Here is a 15,809-nt window from a genome sequence, read left to right as displayed (position 1 = left end):
ATTAGGCTACAGTATTCTAACACTATGTAATATACTTAGATCATCTCTATGTATAGAATATCTGAACTGATAAATCTTGAAGCATAAGCTAATTGCACATCATAATCATGTAGATTCATATAACCCCCTTAATAGAATTAGACATGAATCATTTAATAACATTACTTACATTTATCCAGTGAACCCACAAGGGGGACTACTTCCAACAGGTCTGATAAGAACTCAGATACTAAAAGCAAGAGTACATCCTGGTACTTATTTTCTAAGACTACCAATCTGAACATCCTTTACCATGTATGATTCACACATGATTTATTTATGATGCTACCCTATTCAGGTTCTCATATTGAAATGTAATAAGACACCTATACACCAGTGGGTCCTAAAAACCCTACAATAATTAGGATATCTATAATTAGAATTTGTGAGCTACAGTCAACCATTAAGTTTATTTCTCATACTAGTTTTACACTGGCTTTTGTGTTTCATTGAAGGTATACACTAATTCTCTACTTTCAATCCTTATACTTAGTTTCTATTATTTGTAATCACGTAACAATTGTATACTTATATACCCTGCTCTCCATCTTTAATTTTATCTAACCTCTTACGAGTAATTCAACTGCATCTTGAAAATCAAGTAAGTGGAGTATACATTTTTCCAACCTATTATGTTTTGTTAATTTGATTTTATGTCACAATATAGAATTACTATTTATTTCAGATAGTTCATGCATATATGTATAGCTGGTTTGTGTCTTTGTTGATGTTTACGCTTTTGTTTATGTATTTATTCATACATGTTCTAATTGAATGTATATCATTTTTATAAACAGTTGCAATCTCCAAAAATCCTTTTGAGCAAAACACGTCAGAACAGAGACCAAAATTGCAATTGTTACAATGACCCTGTGTGCCATCTCTAACATGGGTTCAGCATGTACCAAACAAGTAACGGAATAACTATGTCTAGCCAGGGTATTAGCATAGTAGATCTATGTTAAACTCAGGGAAATTTTCTTGAAATAAAATATACAAGTTGACATTCAAAAATCTGGCAACCTCCGGACCTGAGGAATGTCAGATTTTTGAAAATTTAGGATTTTTTTTTATACTTACCTCCAAATACAGACCAGTCTTCCTCCCTCAGCGCTGTGGACATCTGGCACAGTTCAAGGGAGCAGGCAGCAGGGACGTCTCAGCATGTATTTAGTGTAGCAAGCAAGACCTAACAGCTATTTCTGCAGAACAACGCCAAGAAAACATTAGTGGCCAAACAGTGTACTACAGTGCCTGTATTGTAAATGCGATCCGAAATTCATGCCGGGAAACAAGGATCTGGATTATCGATGACCGGATTTTCGATTGTAAACCTGTATATGTATTAAAATATTCTTGCCAAAAAAGATTATCTTTTCTCTTCTTTCTTAATTTAATATGCTTTAAATGTATCTAGAGATAATAGTATACTAGACAGGGCTTTCGGATGCTGGAGAAACTCTTTTTGCTGTACTAATTTCATCATGTATTACACAACTAAAATTTTAATACAGGTTGACAATCTCAAATCCAGCAACCTCCGGACCTGAGGAGTGCTGGATTTGCGAAGATTCTGGATTTCTTTTTTATACTTACCTCCACACAGGCCAGTCTTACTCTCGCAGCACCGAGGACATCTGGCACAGCTCTAGGGAGTTTAGCAAACAAGACCTAACAGCTGTTTCTGCAGAACAGCGCCACAAAAACATTAGTGGCCAAAGAGTGTACTCCAGTCCCTGTAATGAAAGTGCAATCCTAAATTCATGCCGGGAAACTGAAGGATCCGGATTATTGATGGCAGGATTTTTGATTGTCAACCTGTATGATGTTTTTATATTGTAGTTAATTATTTGATCATTGATGTCAAAGTCCCCAAAAAAAACAAACTTCATATGTCCTATTACATTGGATGTGGCATTGTTTGATACACCTGGGGAATAATTCACTTCTGATGTTAGCTTTGAGCCACATAAATTCAGAAATTTTACTTAACATAAAAGGGTGGACAACCCTTTTATGTAAAGTAAAAATTCTGTTTTTGTCTTTTTGTAGGTGAAACACCCTTTTAAAAAAAGGTGCAGCACCCCCCCTATTTCTCGACCACCTAAACGATTGGAATTATTGAGAGCGCAAAGCCTCTTTAAACTTGTTACCCGTTGAAATATATTTTGCAATGTATTCATGTAGAACAGACTTGAAACATTCCTATTTCTGTGTTCTTTCAGGACATTATTTCTTCCTAGTCCAAGTCATGGAAAGCTCCCCTTAATAATGAAAAATTGGTACTCCTAAAATTGAATGTTTTTATCTTTGCTGTTTTTGCTTCCTGTTTCTTTAAAGCAAAATGAGAAAACAAACCTGGAATCTTCCACATCCCAAAATTAACAAATAATAGAAAAAGGAAAGAGGAGAGATTTAAAGGCAGTATTTATAATATATACACACACACGATTATGTTGCCGAGTAACTAACAGTTGTAAAATTCAACAATAGCAGTAACATTGAAATTTTAAAACATAAGTATTAAAAACAAGCAATATTACAGCAAGACACGCAAACCACATGTGCATGAACATTTTCCGTTAGATATTTCTCCGAGTAATAGAGGTTTAGATGCAGATAGTGTAAATAATTTAAAAAAAAAATGTTAAACACTGTGCGGTTACTTAAGGTGGAGGTATAAAGTCTGAAGAATATTTGTTTATTGGAACCAAATTGATGGTCACAAAAAATGTAGGTTTATATAGGCAATATATTACAAATTAATTGACCCTGAGGTTTTTTTTATACACATATATACACATATATATATATATATATATATATATATATATATATATAAAAATAGAGGGTAATCACATGTATGGTAATTGTGGTGTTAACTAATGGATGGTTTAAAGAAATCACAGGATTATCACTGCCAATTAGAATCAGGTGGTGCCTGCATAGTTAAGTTTTTTTGGGAGTATGTATGGTTTATTTAGGATATACTATACTATTGAGGGATTTGTAGTTAGGAAATGCACAGTCTGTGCTGTGGGCCATCGTAGTATGAAATACTGTTTATTCTGTCCAGCAATGTCATTTGCAACAGCCAGGAAAACTAAGATAGCAGCAAGATCTGCTTCCCTTTTGTTGTGCAACCTGTTGTATTTTTAGCACCTCCAGCACCATTCTGTGAGGCTGTGCACAGCAGAAGGGGATTTCACAGGCAATTAGCTCAAGACTCAGTCCTGCACCGCTATTGGCTGCTGGGGCTTTATAGCCTCTCTGCTCTGCCACCAGTGCCTGTTGTAGCGTATAACTGGGCTAATTTGTGCTGGTTTGTTTTTGTCTGATTTATTGTTGCTGACCTTGCCTGTTCCTGACAACCCAATTGAACTCAGCCTGGACCGACCTTTGCCTGTGACCCCAATTCTGCTTGTGCCTATTCCTTTGTACTTCGTTTGGTGGACTGATCTCTTGTGTATGATCTCTGCTCTGTATTCTGGACTTTGCTCTGTTGGAATCTTGGTACTGCTTTATCTGTAGGCTCCTGGCTTGCTGCCCGCCTATTCCCAGACACCATCCTTTGCACAGTAATTCCTGGGGGCAACCGAGTGCTGGGTGACATAACCAGTCTCCCGAAGCGGAGCGGGGGCTTGCTATAGGTGAAGACTGCGGTGCTGAATTGGGGGACTGGTGTCTGGTGAGGACTGGTGCTGACCAGGGCCTTACATGCATTTTTTTTGTTTTGTTTGTTTTAGAGTGGAGATTTATAAAAGAATAGGGAGAATTAAAGATAATCTATTCTTTTACCCCAATAGCTTCCCCTTTTGAAAGGCTTGTGTAGTTGATGGTGGTATCTGCTTTCTCCATTGTCCTCTCTTCTTGCCTATACATATGAGGGGAGATTTCTCATGATTTTAAAGGTAATAAAATTTTATAGGTTTACTTTTTTTTGATTTTGTTAATATGTGATAACATTTTTATTCTTTGTATGAAATTTTGAAAGGATATATATTTTTACCCATAGAAACTAATTTCTCCTGAAGAAGTGGATCAGATTCACAAAACGCGTAGAAGATGACTCATGGACATGTGGTTTGCATGTCTTGCTGTATAATCGCTTGTTTTTAATATTTATATTAAAAAAATTCAATGATATTGATATTGTTGAATTTTACAACTGTTGGTCACTCAGCAAAATAATCATATGTATATATTTATTTACTGCCTTTAAAGTCCTTCTTCTTTCCTTTTCTATTATTACTTTAAAGCAAATCATATTATGGTCATGGCTACCAAGATTTTCTTTTATATCTACATTTGTTAAAAAGTTCTGAATGGTTCTTTAAAAAAATATATAAATTATAAAAACACCTATTTGGGAAAAAAATCAAAAACTGTTAGGGCAATTTTCTTTTTAGTGACTAAAAATGCAGATTTTTTATAAGAGGATGGACATTATAAACCATGTGAAATTTTACAGTTTATTCTTACTTACTAAAACAGAAACAAATTACACAATTATACAGTTGTTTAAACATTAAGAATTATCCACCAGTGTCAGGATCACTATATAGTGCAGGGTAGTATTTGTTCAGGAGACACACAAGTGAAACTTACATATTTGTGACTGATTACATATAATACATCTTTTAGAAAAAAATAACACTATATTTACAAACTATACATCCATTCACCATTGCAATTATTGTATTTTTTTCTTTAAATAATTAAACCTGAAACAAAGATGAGTGTAATTTCCAGCACCTATATTAATTCAGCCTAATTTGTATCACAAGCCATACTTAAATAAGGATGGTAATAAACTAGAGAGCCCATACTAGATAAGAAGTGTACTACAGTGTTTGGAAATTTGGAAGATATGTATATACTTACACACCTATTTTAACATGAATAGCGAGTTGTACATTACACAGTACAGAACCTAGAATTAGATTAGTTCACTATGTAATGAAGCACTGAGCTGACATTATTAGGGCTACATCACTGAATGCTAAAAACAATATCACTATATATTGCAACAACTTTCTTAGGTTAGCTGTAGGATTTAGAAGCTTTTTTTTTTTAATATATGCCTATAGAAAGAAAAAAAAATGCATGTGATCCATTACACATCACGTGCAAAGTATCCTCCTGCCTCTCCTATCCTCTTTGTGTAAGGTATGTCCTGCCCATGTTTTGTGGACAGATATCTGTGATGATCATCTGCTTATCAGTTCACTAGTATTTCTAAGTTTAGCAAGCAAAACATAAGACCAGGACTTAAAAAAAAACAAAAAACAAACAAAAGCTAAGCAAAAGCAAAAGATGACATTTCAGAAAGCTACACATTCACAGTTTAACAACACTATACATATATTTAAAATTGGTTTGTAATAAATTACAAGATATCACTACTCTGTGTGCTAGTTATTTTTTTTTATTTCTTAAATATTTGTCTAAAAACTTGTACTGATAAAATAGTGGATGGGAAAGTTTAAATAAAATATATCTATTCTTCTATATAATGAAGACTAAGGAAGAGAGTTGGTTTTGTTTTTGTCACATACATATTGTACCTTAAAAAGTGATAAAAGGTAAGCACATTTAAAATTGATTCTGGTGCAAATTCTTACTTTGTTATCACAACTAAAGAAAGAGGGCCAGCCTCTTTTTGGACAAAGACAAGAAACAGACATCGGTGCATGTTTTTTTAATATACAATGATTAACCAAAGCATTACAACTACTGACAGGTAAGTGAATAAAATTGTATCATCTTGTTACAATGGCACCTAAAAAGGGAAGGGTTATATTAGGCAACAATTGAGTTATTCTCTAGTCAATTTTGCTCTTGTTAAAGTCACTCCATAGGTTTTGTTCCTACTTCCAACACACAACATGTTCCCAAAATATTTCCACATGCGTGGTACAGCCCCACAGTCAGCTATGGCACTATACTGCAAGTGTGTGCAAGAAGATGTAAATACCTAGACCACAACCTTTTGGATGTCAGTAAGAGTCTCTTGATGAACAGGCAGCTGTTTTGGTATCAGATTACAAGACTTATAAAGGACTTAAATGGTAAGTATATACCTAAATGGGTCAGACTGTTTTGGTGGCACAACAGGTGCCCACACGGGTGGTTGCTTTATTTTGACTGTTTAGTGTTACTGAACTTGCATTTTTATGGCCACATCAAAAATAACTTTTTAAAGGTTTTCATTATGAAGGGTATAAAACTAAAACTTGAAACTGTTACAAGACTTTTGCGTAATCTGTAATTATCTAGTGTTGCTTCCTCCCAACTTCATTGTGTATTCTTAATAATTAGGGTATCTTGGATGACTGATATTAAAATACAGCTGGTACTACAGAAATAAAGAGGCCACCATTACTGATCTTTAGTTGAATGCACGTCTATAATTCAGCAGTTGTTCCAGGTCATTAACAGAAGCAAACAGCCCATAACTAGCATTTTCATAAGAAAAGGAAAGCAACAACAGCCTCTGCGGTTGTCTCTAACAGAGCTAATTCAGTTCCTCCAATTTATGGATGAAGCATGTCCCCCTTTAATTCTACAACCTTGTACAATTGACTTTCACTTATAGTGAAAGGCTGAATGATAGCCGAGTTATTTATGTATAAAATGGTAACACACTAGGTTTTTCTGGTCTTTTTTTTTTTTTTAATTGGGAAGGTGATAGATTAATCAAAAACAATGAATTTACCACAAATTTATTAACAAAGAGGAAACTCTTGATATCGATTGGGTATGGCTATTTTTTAGATGATCGACATGGGGAGTATGGGGCAAAGGTGGTGAAAGTGAGGGCAGCTGATCAGTCTCAAACTAGAAAGAGTATAAACTCCACCTTCAGAATTTTATTGCTACAGTATAAATGTTATACAATTACTATTTCCCTTTAAAATAATTACCAGGGAAAAAAAAAAAAAAAAGAACAGCAATTGAGTGATAAACATTTTGCAATAGACATGGTTAAAAACGGTATTGGACAAAGTAGCTTAAAAAAAATATTCGTAAAATATGGTCTTTACTTGACTCTACGACACACCAGCTACAACTCTACAACACCAGCCATGACTATACAGCACGGTAGCTCAGAGGTTAGCATTCTGGCCTTTGCAGCACTAGGTCCTAGATTTGAATCTCAGCCAGGACACTATCTGTTTGGAGTTTGCAGGTTCTCCCTGTGTTTTCGTGCATTTCCTTGGGGCACTCCAGTTTCCTCCCACATTCCAAAAACATGAAGTTAGGTTAACTGGCTTCTCCCAAAAATTGGGGAAATTTGGAAGAACTCAATGCTACTTCACAATTGCATTCTATGCTAAAGTGCTCAGGGATCAAGGGAGTAAAAGACAAATATATACATAGTTAAGAAAAATACCATATTACTATGGCACTAGAAAAATACTTTTATATGAAGAAATGAGCTAGGTTTCAACTGTGACTCTGCCTTACACATAATGGAATTAGGTCAGTACTGATGCTCATAATTATGTGGCAGTGGGACAGAATATTCCACAATGAAGCAAATATATAGGTATGTGGAAAAAATGGTGGTAAATGATAAAAATCAAAATGATTACATAAATAAATTATCAATAACATTTTGTCTAAAAAAAAAAAAAATTACTGACTGAACCACCACATTTAGGCAATTAGGCATTGACTGTTAACTACAGGCAGTCTTCAAATTACTGTTTTGACAAAAAATCTTTACTTCAGGCTATTTCTACTTGTACAAGTGAATGACAGCTTCTTGCATTACAGTCACGTATGAGGCATGCCAAAAGTAATCATAAAGTTTCAAATAAAGAACCATTTAAGTAATTTCCATGCTAATTAGATAACATCAGGAGACATGCTACTTACTAGTGCATCCTAATGGGGCAGATTGCCAGTACCAATTTTATGTTCCACAGGAAATGTTTATGAAACAGGACGACAAAACATAGGACATCACCGTAAGCAAATATTAAGCAGTCCTGTCCAGCAGGTGATGCTCCAATTTGATATATTTTTTACCTCTTGAGTATTATTACCTCTTGACCCAACTCCAATTGCACTTGAAACATTCAGAAACAGAGATGTCTCGTCAAAATCTCACAAAGTTAACAGAACAAAGATCTACTGGTGAATTTCTGTTCGTTACTCTTTGGACTGAATGTCACACAATTTAAAAACCCGTTACTTGCACAGACTCCAAATAATTAACCTAAACATTTAAAATTTCATAAAAGGCCTTAGTGGTAAAAACATTGATCCACAATATTTAAGTCAGTGCAATGAAAAGTGTATAAAATGTCAGTGTTAAAACTAGAAAAATATAACATCTTCTTTGTTTGTATCTTCCTCAGTAGCTGGGGCAGGAGGTGGTGGAAGAGGAATGGAGGGTGTAAGCAAATGAGCACTACTTTGCCGGTAGAGGCTTGAATGATATGGTGGCATCTCAGTGGCGAGATCTCCTTGTCCTGAAGGTTCTATGAGGCAAAACACAAAGTGAAAAAAAAAATTAAGATGTGCAAGATCTGGTATTTGTAAACCCAAGGGAAAATTAAAGCATTAGGATGCATATGGAAAGAACAACTTACTTTTCAAAATTATAGTACATCAGGTCATGATCTGATCATGCCTTTGGTCAGTAAACTGCATTGTTTCCAATGCTACCAACCTGGTGTGTTTTTAGGCTCCTACTCCTACTCTATATCACACATGTATCCTTTACTAATGGATAATGCCTCAGAAAAAGAGTTGTCATATGTACACCGCTGGGCAGAGTATTTAGCTAATTTGTACCCTGAGATGCTGGAACCTCTAGAATCTAGTTTGAACTGTATTCATAAGGCAATAGTTAGCGAGTAATGAAGAGAAGTACAATTCAAAATAATTCATAGAGTGTACAATGCCTTTGACCTCAAAACTAAGCCCCATGTTATTTCTAATCGTATGAATGCGTGTCCTAAATCTAATTTTCTTATGGCCCCCCTGGAGCACGCATTATGGGATTGTCCCCAGATATTTCCTTTTTGGAGGTCAGTTTTTGGGTTCATGAAAGTAGTTACGGGGACTTACAAGCAACTATCACCACATTTAGCCTTTTTTCATGGAAACTCTGTTACTGACCCATCTTTTACTACTGATGAACAGGGAAAGGTATAAAAACTTGAACACCTTTGTCTTTTAGCAGCCAAGAAATATATCTTAAAGACTTGGCTGGAACCTAATCCCCCTACTCTTACTCAGCTCCAGAACTACCTCCAATCACTAATGATAATAGACAAAACAGAAGCCACCCAACACTTAGATACCCATCCACAAAATTTTTTTGGTACCTGGATGCCATATTTGAAACACACTTTGTCTCACACTGAATTGCATATTAGGAATTAATTTGCCACTTAGTCTGGTATGATAAAAGAGCCCTAGGTTTATATTGGAGTAGAATGAGTGACAAGGCCAAAAACTACAGCACACAAAGAGGGATTCAAAAGTAGTAAAAGCAATAGTATGTTATTTTAATATTTCTCAGTTTGATGTTCACAAGTTGTCACCAGGTTGATACAATGTTAACAGCAAGGTGTATGGTTCCTTTGGTTACCCTTATTATTTTACTCCTATTTTGTTGTTATGCAAAAAAATGTAACTGTACTCAAAGAAAATGGAAAAAAGAAAGAGTGGCAGAGTGAATTGTTGTTCACCATAGTGCACTGATTACATTATTCATTGCTTCTGTATTTTGATTTCAATATTCTTTGAAATTTATACATTGATGTAACTGTATGCACTTTTTTGGTATTGGTATAATGTTTACTGTATTTATTATTTTGCCAAAAAAAATATTATAAATAAAATAAAAACCTGGTGTACCCAAAGCATTTCCAAAAATAGATTTGTCCATAGTCGGATTAATACCTGACCCTAGGCATTTTTGATCTTCCCCATATTTTTATACTCAAAATACTGAGTACTACAAAAAATTGTAGTATGAGGTAAGAAACCATGCTAAGATTTGATTTTGCTGTGTTTCCATTAGGTAATTCTCTCTCCTATTGCAGCCAGGAACAAAAGTCCAAGTAAGTCCCAATTTTGAGCTGCACAACAACACACTGAACATATTTATCATATATATAAGTGAACACACAGACTGCTCTGTAATGGCTATGCTATAGCAATGAGAAAGGAACAGAAAGGAAAAGAATGCCTGTATTTTCCATTTGCAGATCTTATTGGGCAGCTGAAATTTAAAAGCAAAAATTTCATGAACTATAAAGGTTTATGGCGTTAAAAAAGGTAATCAATTGTGAAACATTCATTAAAGTCAAAGAATTTCAGTTGTGCAAAGCATAAGTAGTGTAAAATATGTTCCTGATGGAAAGCTTACCTTGGGGAAAAAAGGTAAGACTATTCGTGAGACTAGGACTTGCTGATCGTCTGCTCCTTATTGTACTTTCATCTTTTCCAGATAGCTTAGATGGGAAAAGAAGCCTGTGATCTATAGATGCTGTGATGAAATTACAGAAAAGTAAAATTAAAATTTGGTCCCCCTATTTACTTTACATCAATAAAGTTCAGCAGGTGGTAGTTGGCAAGTGCCACTTTGAGAGCTTGAAGTTCGACACTAGTCACCAATTCACATTAGCATTTTGTGGTAACATGCTCTGACATTATGTAGTTCTCTTGTAGGCAACAGAATTAAAAAATATACATGCTAAATATAATTGGTCCTCAATTTATATTAATTTTAAATAGGTATTTTTTAATAATTTTTTTTATTTTAAAATATGTTTTTAAAAAACAAAGTTCCTTTGTATACAAATAACAAATGACAAAAGGTTGATATAAGTGCTGACCTGAACTATCTGTACGATGTGAGGCTTTTCCTCTGCTAGCTTTTTCCTTCCCGCTTTTGCTCAGGGCCGCCAGTTTAGTGGGAATCTGCTGTTTTGTAGGTAATGCCTGCTTTTGAATCTGATTGGTTGCACTTAACAAATGTATAGGCACATCATTTTTCAAAGCTGGCCTCGTGTCTGTGGAATTACTGTCCCGACGCATAACTTCAGGTCTCTCTAGGTAATCAGCTGCAGATACAGATGCACTGGTCTTTGATAAAGGTTTCATGACAAGCTGACCTGCCCCTTCTAGACTTTGCATCCCTTCACCGTTAAAACTTGCGGACGGTGTTAAACCCTACAAAAAAGAAAGAGGGAAAAAAATTAAAAAAATAAATGTAAAAATCTTTGCAATAATGGTGAATAAAAGTGTATGCAACATATTGGAATATATGATAAATCATTTTTGGCTCGTGCAACTGTAAATGAAGTCAGGCTGCATAAACAGTAAAAAACAGGTTGACAATTGAAAATCCAGCCATCGATAATCCGGGCCCTCCAGTTACCTGGCATGAATTTCAGATCGCATTTTCAATGCAGGGACAGAATTACACTGTTTGTCCACTAAGGTTTTGCTGGCGCTGTTCTGCAGAAACAGCTGTTAGGTCTTGCTTGCTACACTAAATACATGCTGAGACGTCCCTGCTGCCTGCTCCCTTGAACTGTGCCAGAAGTCTGCGGTGCTGTGAGAGGAAGACTGGTCTGTGTGTGGAGGTATAAAAAGTATAAAAAAAAAATCCGGAATTTAAAAGAAACCTGACACTGCTCAGGTCCAGAGGTTGCCGGATTTTTGATTGTCAACCTGTATACAAAAAACTAAATAAATAAAAAAATTGGCTATTTTACCACACAGACGTGATTTTTTGCTAATAAAAACTTGAAGGTATTGCCTCCCTCCTAACCCATAACTGGTGAGAGAAGGAAGTAGCAGACCTCATGCCTCTGTCACTTGGATCCTGTCAATAGCAAATCCATCAACACGTAGTATTGAGCACAAAGGCTTCTAATTCTTCCTTTCCCTCTACCAAGTCTGAGTGCTTCTGCAAATTGCTGATTTCAAAACAAATGTTACACTACAGGAAACCAAAAATATTACATATTCTAGCCGTAACACATTCAGGGGACAGGTTTATGTTGGAAGGGATTATTAATTTCAAAAGTTTATATTCGAAATTTGGCAGGGCTCAAGTCCTAATTCATAATAGCAATGTTACTGCCTTAAATGAGTCAGAATGGCTCAGAATTGATATGATTGACAAAGCACCAGGACCTGATGGATTACATCCAAGTGTCCTCAAAGAGCTGAGCTTGGTTATTTCAAAGCCATTATTTCTAATTTTTTGGAGACTCTAGTCAATGGCAAGGTACTGATGGATTGGTATAAGGCAAATGTGGTTCCTATCTTCAAAAAGGGAGCAAAGTCATTACCAGGTACCTACAGACCGGTTAGTTCAACATCCATAGTTGGAAAGGTCCTGGAGAGTTTGATAAAGAACCACATAGAGGGGATTCTGCTAGAAAATAATATTATAGTTAATAGTCAGCATGGCTTCAAGAAGGACAGAAATTGTCAAACAAATTTACTTTCTTTTTATGAGGAAGAAAGTTAACAGGTAGACAGTGGAGTAGCAGTTGATATAGTGTACTTGGACTTTGCTAAAGCATTTGACACTGTACCCCACAGACTGTTAATATGCAAGTTAGGGTCAAAGGGTTTAAAAAAGTCAATCTGTAAATGGATAGAAAACTAGCTTAAAAACCGCATCCAGGGAGTTGTAATTAATGATTCATTCTATTAATTGTCTAAGGCTATTAGTGGTCTACCCCAGGGTTCAGTACCTTTACTGTTTAATATCTGTATAAATGATATAGAGTTTGGGATAGTACCATTTTTGTGTTTGCAGATGACCCCAAACTATGTAATGGAATTAAGTCCATACAGGATATCTATATTCTACAAGCAGACTTAGATGTACAGTTTGCTTGGGCACCCAAGTGGCAAATGACATTTAATATAGATAAATGTTATATTATGCACTTGGGAGTGAACAACATGCATGCTTCATACTGTCTAGGGGGAATACATTTGGGGGAGTCAGAAGCGGAAAAGGACATTGTTGAATTGGAGAAAGTGCAGGGAAGGGCAACTAAATTATTAAAAGGAATGAAGGAGACCAGCTATGAGGGGAAATTAAATAAACAATCAATTCGCCCTTAAGAAGAGATGTTTAGGGAGGATATGATCACCCTGTATAAATATATAAACGGTCCATATAGAAAACTCTCTTACCCATTATTCACTTTTGAGATCATTACAAAAAAGAAGAGGGCATCTGGAGGAAAAGAAGTTTAAGCTCTGGATAAGGAAGGGATTCTTCACTGTAAGATCTGTGAAAATGTAGAATAGGCTCCCTCAGGAAGTAGTTTAAGCAACTACTATAGATTGCTTTAAGAAAAAGCTGGATGCTTTTCTAGAAGCACAGAATATAACTGGGTATTAAGGCTTTAAAATAAAAATACCAGTGACTGTTGATCCAGGGGAACATCCACTTGCCTCATGGAATCAGGAAGGAATTTTTTCCCATTGAAGCAAATTGTACCAGGGTTTTTTTTGCCTTCCCCTGGACCAACTATGTCTTATAGCAGCGGTCCCCAACCTTTTTGGCCCCAGGGACCGGTTTCACGGAAGGAAATTTCTCTGAGGACCGGGGGGGGGGGGGGATTTGGGGGTGCACAGAGAGAAAAGAGAAGACATACTCTGGCGTCTTCTCTTTTCTCTCTGTGCACCTCTGCTGCTTCAAAGCGATCACATGACATCTGACAGCCAATCGAGCTGCATGTCATGTGCTCGCATTGCTTGTACACAGACTACTGTGTACATTTACCGGCATCTCATACAAACACCGCTGCGGACCACTTCCGGTCCGCGGATGGTGGTTGGGTGCCGCTTCGTTTTCAATAATGGATCATGTACTCGCGGCCCACTGAAAACACCGCCGCGGACCGGTAGTGGGCCGCGGCCCGGTGGTTGGGGACCGCTGTCTTATAGGGTCTTATATCTGAGATATGTTTATTTCCCTAGTGGTTGAACTTGATGCACTTATGTCTTTTTTCAACTATGTAACTATGAAATCATGGATGGATAAAACGGAAGGGTGGACCTGCCAGCTTTGCTCACCTGGCAAAACAACTACGATGCGGCCTGAGCATTCAAATCACTTTTTATATTATCCACCATTGTAGACAAAGTAGCAAAAATGTAAGACTGCCTTGATCGACCTTATTATTATTAAACGGGTTTTTTAAAGAACCAACATATTACGCAGCCCTGTACAATAAATAAGGTTTGCAAATGACAAACAAATACAGACAGTGACACTGGAGGAGGGGACACTGCCCCGAAGAGCTTACAATCTAGTAGACTTTAGAGTACTTATTATTTCTTGTGTTGAAATGAAATTTTAGGCCATAAATTAATGAGTACACTAACAAAAATAGGTTTTACCAAACCATGAAGAAAATAAACTCTTACCAAAGTAACCTGGACCATGTCTGGTGAAAAGGAACCAGCACTAACACTTGTTTTTTTCATCTTTTTCAACTGCTCCAATCGTTCTCTGTCCTTCTCGACCGCTCTTTGTGCCTCACGTAGCCTCTCCAAATCATGTTGATAAGCTTGTCTTTGTTTTTCTAAGTCTGACCGCTCCTGGTCGAACTTTTCTTTTTCTATCCGTGAAGCCTCCTCTCTTTGCCGTAGCCTCAGCTCAGCAGCCTCCATATCTCTTTGTACCTTAGTCCTTTCACGCTCCCATCGCTGCTTTTCTTGTTTCAGTTGCTCCTGCTGTTTTTGTACATTGGCCAACTCCTCCCTTTGCTTTTCAAAATTACGTTGCTTCTCCTGCTCCAGCAACCAATTGCCCCTAGATGATTGCTGTCTCAGTTGCTTCTCACGTTCTCTCTGAATCTCAAAGTAGCTGTCTTGTTGTGTTACAATAGACTAAAACAAACAAATAAAAAAAAAAAACAGTACATATTTAATTAGGCTTTAAAAGACAATGCTGCAGATCAAAGTGACAAACACAATGTTATTATTATAAATGGCTAGTCTAATATATTAGACATATATTTAAAAAAAAAAAGAAAAAAAAGTAGATCAAATTATTGCATTTACTGACAAATATAACTTCATAACAGTGAACAACCATAAACCATAAAGAGGTCACTTACCTGTAGACTATACAGTAGCTGCAATAGTGTCTGCATCTTGTTGACGAGCTGTAAGGATATATCAAGGTCAGCATGTTTAACAATCACTATGAAGAAACAATACTAAATAATTATTTAGAAACAATATGGCAGACACAAAAAAAAAAAAAAATATTAAGTCCATGAAAAAGCACCTATATATTCCCTATTATCCATTTATATATGGGTATGTCCTAATGACTCAAGGCTCTTTCGTCCAAAATAAAGAAAATTAGGGTCCAATCAGCGCAGATTTTGGAGCATGTTCCTAAAGATCCGGCTGAAGTTGTGTTTCACAAACTATTACACTAGAAGCCTTGTCCGATACTGCTTGTACAGACAATCTGACAACAGAACCTTCTAAAGCTTAGTACACTTGAAAATACCCACTGCTAACTTGGCTCTTGGCTAGCTAATTATATTCTAATTAGTAATTGTCATTGTTTTGTCGGAAGTTCCAAAACACTGTCCCACATGTATAGAAATGTCCCCTTTCAATCATTTATTCCTAAATAGGACATGATTGAGATTCAAAATAGATTCCAGTCTGGTAACTTGGTGTTTTTACAAATAAGACAACTTCTGTACAATTGATTGTTTACCAATATATTTATCTACAAGCAA

At 36.0% G+C, this 15,809-nt stretch overlaps 1 protein-coding gene across 2 annotated transcripts in view; it reads right to left on the bottom strand.

Moving 5' to 3' along the window:
- Positions 1-5,725: 5,725 nt before the first annotated feature.
- ARHGEF18 (Rho/Rac guanine nucleotide exchange factor 18) overlaps positions 5,726-15,809 on the bottom strand; it is a 148,392-nt gene continuing 138,308 nt past the window's right edge. For both annotated transcript variants that reach the window (XM_072405152.1, XM_072405154.1), the window contains 5 exons: positions 15,168-15,215; positions 14,473-14,937; positions 10,902-11,238; positions 10,433-10,552; positions 5,726-8,531 (listed from right to left, as the gene is read on the bottom strand). In XM_072405152.1, coding sequence (XP_072261253.1) covers positions 8,368-8,531; positions 10,433-10,552; positions 10,902-11,238; positions 14,473-14,937; positions 15,168-15,215 — 1,134 coding nt within the window. In that variant the 3' untranslated portion in view covers positions 5,726-8,367. The remainder of the gene's footprint in view (positions 8,532-10,432; positions 10,553-10,901; positions 11,239-14,472; positions 14,938-15,167; positions 15,216-15,809) is intronic.

The sequence above is a fragment of the Pyxicephalus adspersus genome, chromosome 3 (genome assembly GCF_032062135.1).
Source record: "Pyxicephalus adspersus chromosome 3, UCB_Pads_2.0, whole genome shotgun sequence".
Classification (NCBI taxonomy): Eukaryota; Metazoa; Chordata; class Amphibia; order Anura; family Pyxicephalidae; genus Pyxicephalus; species Pyxicephalus adspersus.
This window is presented reverse-complemented; position numbering and strand designations above follow the sequence as displayed.